The sequence below is a fragment of the Babylonia areolata genome, chromosome 23 (genome assembly GCF_041734735.1).
Source record: "Babylonia areolata isolate BAREFJ2019XMU chromosome 23, ASM4173473v1, whole genome shotgun sequence".
NCBI classification, from domain to species: domain Eukaryota; kingdom Metazoa; phylum Mollusca; class Gastropoda; order Neogastropoda; family Buccinidae; genus Babylonia; species Babylonia areolata.
The window spans coordinates 10,410,019-10,420,018 of record NC_134898.1 but is presented as its reverse complement, the minus strand read 5'-3'; the positions used below and the strand labels follow the sequence as shown (position 1 = coordinate 10,420,018).

The window sequence follows — 10,000 nt, the reverse complement described above, 5'->3', positions numbered from 1 at the left end:
GTTCTCAGACAAACAAGTAATCTATCCACCTTTAAAGTAAATCTTAAAACTTATCTCTTTAAAAAAAAATACTTGTCATAACTCAAATAGTGCTGTTCTCACCAGGCCCATGGCAATGTGAGTGTGTGTGATGGGAGAGTAGAGAGAATGGGAGTGGGTAGATGGATGGTGGTGGTGTGATTCGAAAGGGAGAATGACCCGATTTTTACCCCTTTTACCTTTTCTGTCCAAAATTTTATTTTACAATTTTTACAATATCTGTGGCAAGCAGATTACAATCATGTTCTTTTTTTTACATGTATGTATTTTAAGTGAAAATTGCTGTCATCTCAGCCGTTTAATCATGTGTGTGTCTGTGCGTGGGTGTTAATGTGAGTGTTGGAGTGTAACAGTTGTAGTATTGATAGTATGCTACTTTGTGAGTTTTATGCATTGTGATTTTTTTTTTAATAGTAGTAATGATTTTGTTTTGAGTTTATACTACTTTTTATATGCTTTCTTGTTTCACTTTAGGTACTGGATTATAAAGCGCTTAGAGCTTTCTTATGCTTGTATTATAGCGCTATATAAAAATAAAATATTATTATTATTATATATACATGTGATAATGAAATACACAATAGCATTTCTATTTCACATGCACGCGCGCGCGATCGCACACACACACACACACACACACACACACACACACAAATGCTCGGACACAAATACACCATGCCCATCCCATTCACGTGCACATTATTCTCTCATATAATACAAAATCCTTGCGAACACAAGCATATACAAAACATTTCCCAATCAATGAATGAAGTATTGGACATAGAACAGATCATGAATTGTTTTACTTTTAATCCTTTTCAATAAGGTGATTCTTCAGATTTGCCTTAAACACGTTCTTATTCACGATATTTTTAGAGTGAGTGGAAGATTATTCCATAAATTTCCACCAGAATATAGAAAGCTAGATTTGAAAAGATTAATTCTTGGTCTGGGTATGCAGAGCATGTGGTTGTGTCTGTGTTCATTAGTTTTAAAACTGTCTGCAACCTTTTTTGGAGCATTCCCATACATAGCATGATGCTTGCAAACAGCTTTGTTGAAGTACAGCCCGTTGTGAAAAGATAATATATCAAGTTGTTTATAGTCCATTGTGGTCAGGGAGCTCGATTTTTGCAATACTATTTTCAGTGCTCTTTTATGCATACGGTGAATATATTTCATGTTTAAGAGGCTACAGCTGTCCTATAAAGTCGACGCATAATCGATTACTGGCAGAATATGTGCACAGAAGAAGAGCTTCCGTGAATGAACATTGAGGGTCTTTTAAATTTTTGCTAGCTGAAGTATTCTATTAGACAGACGTTTACTTAAGTACTTCGTATGATCAGTCCAAGATAGATCTTTATCAATAACGACACCCAGAATTTTATGTGAATCTACCTCTTCAATTTCACTGACGCCTAGGAATAGTGGTTTGAAGTGATGTTTTATTCTTTGTCTTTTTTTTCGTGCACATACATACATGCACTTCGTTTTCTGAGCATAATTATAAGGACATGTGATTCAATCGTGTCCAGTCGTTAAGTTTCAGAATATCATCTTGGTGTTCATCAGTTTGTTTACATGCATCTGAATTGCTTGAATGTAGGGTTGTGTCAACTGCAAACATTTCACATTCACATTTCATATAACAAGGTAAGTCATAAACATAAGTGGAGAATAAAACTGGCCCTAAGATGGATCCCTGTGATACTCCGTATTTAATAAATGTGTGTGTGTGTGTGTGTGTGTGTGTGTGTGTGTGTGTGTGTGTGTGTGTGTGTGTGTGTGTGTGTGTGCGTAGGCGCGCGTGCACGTGCGTGTTCGCACGTGTGTAGAAATCAAAGGTATATCTTGCTTTTTTATTTTTCATTTTCTTTTGTTATTTATTCAAATGTTGCTTGTTTGTTTGTGTGCGTTCCCAGTCGATTGTTTATTAGTCTGTTTGTTTCCATATTGAGTCTTTGCCGTCACATATCAATGCAGCCTGGGGTAACCTGAGAATTCTGAGCTAAGAAAGACAATAAGTCAATGTCCGCCATTCTTGAAACATTCGATATGTTGTTGTCGTTTTTTTGTTGTTGTTGTTGCTGCTGTTTATAATGTTGAGAATGTTTACTTGATTTTGTGATTTTTAAAGTTCATTGGCGAAATGGAGGAAGGTGGCAGAATGGTTAAGACGCTCAGCTGCCAATACAGAGAGTCCGTGAGGGTGTGGGTTCGAATCCCGCTCTCGCCCTTTCTCCTAAGTTTGACTGGAAAATCAAACTGAGCGTCTAGTCTTTCGGATGAGACGATAAACCGAGGTCCCGTGTGCAGCACGCACTTGGCGCACTGAAAAAGAACCCATGGCAACGAGAGTGTTGTCCTCTGGCGAAATTACGTAAAATGAAATCCACTTTCATAGGTACACAAATATGTAAGCATGCACTCAAGGCCTGACTAAGCGCGTTGGGTTATGCTGCTGGTCAGGCATCTGCTCAACAGATGTGGTGTAGCGTGTATGGATTTGTCCGAACGCAGTGACGCCTCCTTGAGAAAGTGAAACTGAAACTGAAACTGGCGAAATGAATATCAGGGATGGGTAGCTCGCCGTGGTACGAGTTGTGTTTAAGGTGACGCAATTCAGAGCTGGGGGAAAAGGGAAGAGAACAGATTACGAAAAGAACTTTTGGTCATACGTGCGTCTTTCTGGGTGTTTTTTCTTCTTAATAATGATAACAACAACAACAACAATAACAACAATCATCATCATCATCATCCGTGCCCCGAAAACGGAGTATGGCTGCCTATATGGCGGGGTAAAAACGGTCATCCACGTAAAAGCCCACTCGTGTACATACGAGTGAATGTGGGACCATGACCGATGAAGAAGAAGAAGAAGAAGAATCATTACCATCATCATCATCGTCATCGTCATAATCATAAAATTATTCAGAAGAAGAAGAATGCCCATTTGTATAACGCCGTTTCTCTCTAAGAGCTCAGGGCTAGGGTGCTTTTCATTTAGAAAAAAAAAAAGTTACAAATGACATGAACCTCGTTAAGATGCTTGCGCAAACTGGCTGGAGACTCTCGCGGGACACTGGTCTTGACACTGGACTTGATGTATTAGATCATATGTCTCGACGGATGCGTTGTTGTTGATTTTCATATGCGCTTACAATACTAGGTAAAATGAGAGAGAGAGGGAGACGAGAGGGATGAAAGACAAACACGAATGTAACTTTTGTTGTTGTTGTTGTTGTTTTTTTTAATTTTTATGTTGTGCGTATGACTTTTTTCTGTATGAAACAATGTTATGTTGTTTTCCCTGATTTTTCAATGATTACAAATATTCTTTTGTATGTCTGTATGTCTTAAATAATGTTAAACTCGAATAAAAATATTTATTTAAAAGAAACATATATAGAAAATACGTGAACCACTCCTGACCACACTCTCTTTCTTTCTCCCCCTCCTCTCATCCCCTCCCCCCTCATTCCTGATACATGCAAAGTGAGCTGGCTGGTATGGGGGCGGTGTTGTGGAAGTCAGTAGGGAACCGTGAGTGTTCACAGAAAGGTTTTCAACTGAAAAGACGATTATTTTGTGAACAGCGAAAGTGTGCGTGCTTGCGTCTGTGCGAGCACGTGTGTGTGTGTGTGTGTGTGTGTGTGTAGGTGTGGGTGGTGTGTGTGTGTGGTCTTCAGTTTAACGTCTTTCCACTTGAAGCGATATTAGTGTGTGTGTGTGTGTGTGTGTGTGTGTGTGTGTGTGTGTGTGTGTGTGTGTGTGCGTGTGTGTGTGTGTGGTTTGGTGGTGTGAATGATTTTACTGAACATAAGGAACGCCATCACAAGAGGAAGAGGAGGAAAACACAGAGAACGGTGACTGACAATCTGACCTGTCAGCTTTCAAACTCTTCTCTCTCTCTCTCTCTCTCTCTCACTCTCTCTCTCTCTCAACTTTTTTTCTCACAAGGAAAGACAGTAGCACATGACCACGACCATAGCGCACGCACGAATGGGACCAGGGTCTTAGCTGAGACGCAAACTTACACACTGAGGCAGCCTATAACAAACCTTTACGTCTCCACCAACTATAAAACCACACGAACAGAGATAAAACTGAAATATGTACATTTGAGTGTCCAAAAGAAAAAAAAAATCACAAGAAGAAATGTGAACATTAACAACGTGTGTATCAATTCATAGCATCAGCTTCCGAAACAGACATGGGGAAAGCCTACATAAAACATCACAACCCGGAAACAAATGCGCTTAGGATGGGAAACAATACACGACAGTATAAAGCAAAAGCTTTATAAACGAGTGTTAAGCATAAGCCTAAGAAGCTTTTTTTTTCACATGCTACTCTTGCCCTCGAAGGGTGCAAAGAAAGAAGAAAAAAAGAGGGGGAAATGGATGCAGTTGATAAATAGAAAAGTAGAAAACGAAAAAGACTGAGTTCGACGAGAGAGAGAGAGAGAGAGAGAGAGAGAGGGGGGGGGGTGGGAAGGAGAAGAGGAAAGAGAGCGTGTGAAGAGGCATATGATTAGGAAGCAGAAAATAAATTGTCGCTGCTCTTACCGTCGCTGTCTCCATTGCTAATGTTGCCATCATAACTACACCGTCCATTACTGCTGCAGAAATTACTGCTGTCTCCGTCTGGCTGATAGCACAAAGCTTACTACCGCTGTCACATGTGAGCAGTTACTATTAATTGCTGTTCTTGCCTCTGCTGCCACTTCTTCTCCTCTGTGTGTGTGTGTGTGCGCGCGCGCGCGTGTGTGTGTTTCTCTCCTCTCTCTCTCAATGCGTGCGTGTGTGTGTGTGTGTGTTTGTGCGCGCGCGTGTGTCTTTCTCTCCTCTGTGTGTGTGTGTGTGTGTGTGTGTGTGTGTGTGTGTGTTTCTCTCTCTCTCTCTCTCTCTCTCTCTCTCTCTCTCTCTCTCTCACACACACACACACACACACACTTCTTCTCCCATCTGCTTCGCTCTGCCTTTCTCTCCCAGTGTATGTATATATGTATATAAAAGGAGAGAGGGGCGGGGGGAGACATACAGACAGACAGACAGACCTAGGGACGGATCAACAAAGAGAGAGCCAAGGACAGAAAGGCAAACAAATACCGCCCAATCAAACAGAAAAGAGACAGAGAGGCAGTCAGACAGACAGACAGACAGACAGAGAGTCGTGCAGAAAGAAACAAGAAAAACACGAACAGAGACACAGGCACACGGATGACAACCTAACAGTTTTCAGTTTCAGTTTGTCAAAGAGGCGTCACCACGTTCGGACAAATCCATGTGCGCAACACCACATCTGATACGCAAATTGTGCCTGACCAGCAGCACAATTGCAGAATTTGGCCATGGGACAACACTTTTGTTGCAACGGGTTCTTCGTCAGAGCGCCAAGTCTGCGTTGCACACGGGATCTCGGTTTTTAGTCTCATCAGAATGCCTAGAGGCTCAGTTCCATTTTCCAGTCAAACGTGGGAGAAAGGGCAACAGCGGGAATCGAACCCAGACCACTCAAGAACACTGTATTGGCAGATAAGTGTCTTAACCATACTGCCACCTCCTTCGAACCTAACAAAACCCTGCTGTCCAAACAATTCATTATTTTTTATCTTTCCCTTTCTTCTTCTTTTTCTTCCTTTCTTTTTTTCCCCCTCCGCGCCTTATCCACCGAAGCTGATATAGCCATGGGATTCCAGAAGACAAAAAAAGAAAAAAAAAGAAAGGAATCCTGGCGAGTCATTTTTTCTCTGTCCTTTTTTGGTCCGTTTTATCTTCTAACCCATGACTGCACAACCATGGATGAAACGAAATGAAAACAGCGTGGCCTGAGTTTTAAGTGGACACTATCGTGTGTATAAGCGTTTATCAATGGCACCATTGAGTTTTGCTACGGAACTACGGAAATTTAATCCTGAGAGAAAGAAGTCCAACTATGGTGACTTTCCCTCAGTACATTGGATGTCAGACCGGTGACAGCCCTTCATTGACGAGTACACTCGTTAGCACCAGCCAGTCAGTCAGGGGGGTTAACAAGACAGGAGGGATCATGGTGATAGCACTGTATAGCTTCTTTTGATGCCGCGTCAAACTGGGGTGATTTGTGACAGAGACAGAAAGAGTATGTATGTACACACACATGTATATTATATATATATATATATATATATATATAGAGAGAGAGAGAGAGAGAGAGAGAGAGAGGGAGAGAGAGAGAGGGGGGGGAGAGGAATATCCATCTCTGTGTGAGTGTGAGCGTGTACATGTGTATGTATGTGTACGCGTGTGCATGTGAATATATATATATATATATATATATATATATATATATATATATATGTACGTATACATAATACATATATATATATATATGTGTGTGTGTGTGTGTGTGTGTGTGTGTGTGTGTGTGTGTGTGTGTGTGTGTGTCCTTAAAACCTTCTTCCACCTCATTCTTCCCGGTCTGGTTTCTCTAGATTTCTGTTTAAATGTAATGATGCTTTATCTTTCAATTTTCTGAATCAGAGCAGACAGACTGACCAGACAGAGACAACACACACACACACACACACACACACACACACACACACACACACACAGAGAGAGAGAGAGAGAGAGAGAGAGAGAGAGAGAGAGAGAGAGAGAGAGAGAGAGAGAACGAAAGACAAGATCGTTACGATGAAGTCGACGACACAGACGATGACGATAATGATTCCTGATTTCTGAGATATTTAGACAGACGATGGTGATGATGACGACGACGACAACGACCATGATGATGATGATGATGATAATGATGATGATGATGATGATGATGATGATAATGATGATGATGATGATTCCTGTTGTTCCAGAGAACACTGCTGCAGCAAGCCGGTCAAGACTTTCCTTCCCGTGGCGCCTACACAGAAGACTAAGGACGCCGACTGGGTGCACGTGCACGGCTGTATCGGCCCAGAACACAACCATCCAACCAGCCACTTGCCGGGACTGTGGGGGGGAAATGAGAACGGAAAAAAGAATGACCATAGTCTTGGAGATTTTAGGACGTGCGTTGTCAATGGGAGGAAAGTCATGGCCTGGATTTAGAACAATTATTTGAGCTTTGGTTTTGAAAGTATCTTATCTGATTATGTCATAATAGAAGCCCAAATACCATGGATTGGACAAGTCAACAAGTTAAGTATTAAAACATTTGAGCGTTTCACAAGTCTTTCCGAGTAAAGGGCGAATTTTCTCAGTGGTCATGGGACGCTAAATTGATTATATAAATCTGGAAGTAATTCAGTTTTGTTTTTTTGTTTTGTTTTGTTGTTTTTTTTTAATGAAAAAAAGTTACATATGTTATAAAAAATAAAGATTTGTTTTTAGATTGACAATGGGAAGGGTTAAGATGACGAATTTAAGAAGCTTAAGATAGTTCATGAATTTGAAACTAAAAAATATAGTTGTTGTTGTTGTTTTCTAACTTCTATGAGTCATAAAGAAACCGGAAATCGCATCACAATTTTCGTCTCATTGTGTTGAAAGATACACTCACTGGCCTGTTTTAAAATCAAACTGCTATCAATGTATTAAAACAATTTGAAAATATATTTTGTAAGTCTGAGACTGTCTATAGTGTGTTTAAAAATGCACTTTGTGTTTGTTTTGAAACGGACGAGAATGTTGGTTGTTGCTGGTTTTTTATTTGTTGTTGTTTGTTTGGCTTGTTTTTTTTGTTTGTTTTGTTTTGTTTTGTTTTTTTTGTTTGTTTTTTTGTTGTTGTTTTTTTCTTTCTTTTTTTGTGGTTTAAGAGGTAAGGAGAAGATACCCCGCTCTATCAGTTCGACTTTTTCTTCAAGTTGAAGTCCACAGTAAAACTATGGGTTTGAAAACCATTTGAAGACTTTCATTCAGTCGTTTGGGTAAAAGAATATGATTAATCCCATACTTTCAGTCTGAAATATGAAACGTTTGGGCTTTACTCTGTATTGAACCAATATATTTATGAACACCTTTCCCGCCCAAAATAGGTTTATGCTGAAAGATCAGTATCCTGAGCAGTAGCTATATTCTGTTTTCACTTTACAATGTACCAATAATATGTTAGGGGGAAAAACTCAATAAAATCGTTGATTTTCAATATTCAGTACAGATACTGGTTTTGGCTTTTGTTAGTTTGTGTTTTGAATATAGATGGAACCGCTTGCATCCTGTGGACATTTTCACGGATGTTTCAACAAAGTTCTTGCTGTGAATGTCTTGCAAAATATAACTTTATAGTATAAACATTTACGAGTATGCTTTTCTGTATGAAATTTCGTTTAACGAGGAAAATTATGGTTCAAGCATACTTTTCCCGTCGGAAGTATTGTTACTGGTGTAGATGGGAAAGTAGTTTGATGACTTTTGTTCAAATAAATGTGACTTTAAATACAACAGTTGTATATAATAGTACTCAGCCCCCAATAAACCAAGTATTAAACTCTTGCACAATGATCGAGAAATGTTAAACTATCGTTGAAATGAATACACTGTTTACAAACAGACATAATATTTTTTCTTTGAATTGTACACTGTTTGCTTTGGCGTGTGTGTGTGTGTGTGTGTGTGTGTGTGTGTGTGTGTGTGTGTGTGTGTGTGTGACTGACAATATGTGTGTGTGGGTGGGGAGGGGGTTCTTTAAAGAAGTCTCATTTGGTGGATCGCCGTTTAACAACAGCCATTCATATATCTTATACTCCTTTATTTATCTATTTATTTATTTGTTGAATTGATATATTTATCGATTTATTCATTTATCTATCTATCTATCTATTTATCTATGTATTTATTCGTTTGATTGTTTATTCATTCACTTATTTTTCGTGTGTAACGCGCGTTTTACTGTTACTGTTGGATGTATCATCACTTGATTAAGAAAATAAATAAATGAAATAAACTAAGGGCGATGTACTGAAAATGAAACTTCTTTCTCCAGAATAGTCTGTCTATGCTTAGTGAAGCTGAAAAGTTACCAGACCGTAAATGTAAGTTGTCCTCCGATTAAAAGTAATCGAGAAAGGGGCTGTGTGTGTGTGTGTGTGTGTGTGTGTGTGTGTGTGTGTGTGTGTGTGTGTGTGTGTGTGTGTGTGTGTGTGGCTGTCTGCGATTGTGTGTGTGTGTACATGCGTGTGTGTGTGTGTGTGTGTGTGTGTGCGTGCGTGCGTGTGTGTGTGAGAGAGAGAGAGTGAGTGTACATGCACGCGCGCGCGTGCGTGCGTGCGTGTGTGTGTGTATGTGTGTGTGTGTGTGTTAATGTGTGTTTGTGTGTACCTCGTGCGTGTGTGTGATCGTGTTTGTGTCTGTGCGTGCATGTGTGTGTATGCGTACACGCCATATACGCAAGTGAGTGTGTATGTGTGCGTGTGTAAGTGTGAGTGCTGACGGTCGTGAGTGTATGCGTAGGAATGCGCATGCGCGCGTGTACCTCTCTCTTTCTCTGTATATATATATATATATATAACGCCCTCCCACTTCAAGGATTCCACTTAAATGATAAAGTATTGATCCGCACACAGTTCAACATCAGTGCAATGGGGGAAAAAATTATAGTCTAGCAGAGCGAAATGTTGGAATCCCCATCTTTTACGCAGCAGAATGGCTCGTTCGGCTCCAGTTTACGAATTAAAGACCGCAGGTGAGAGGAAAACTCAATGAGACCAGACAATAAGTAATGAACAAAAACGTTTTACGTTTTGATCCATAAATGCACACGCCTTGAAACTTATCCAGTAGTAGTTAATGAAAAGCAGAAGTGACGATTTCTCACTGAATTAAGGCTTCGAGCCATTCAGTATAAAAATTATGTCCCTTGAAGGTATCGAGACTTTTTTTTCTTTTCTTTTTCTTTCTTTTTAGTGGAAAGCCTTTAATAATTTATTTTCCTTTTCCTGACTTGATGATTGGGCGATATTGTCTATAGCCATGCCGACCAT

At 39.9% G+C, this 10,000-nt stretch overlaps 1 protein-coding gene across 1 annotated transcript in view; it reads left to right on the top strand.

Moving 5' to 3' along the window:
• Positions 1 to 9,078, top strand: part of LOC143297842 (uncharacterized) — a 117,781-nt gene extending 108,703 nt beyond the window's left edge. The window contains exon 4 of the mRNA XM_076610361.1: positions 6,896 to 9,078. Within this exon, the coding sequence (XP_076466476.1) occupies positions 6,896 to 6,958 (63 nt within the window). The 3' untranslated portion in view covers positions 6,959 to 9,078. The remainder of the gene's footprint in view (positions 1 to 6,895) is intronic.
• The last annotated feature ends 922 nt before the right edge of the window (positions 9,079 to 10,000 follow it).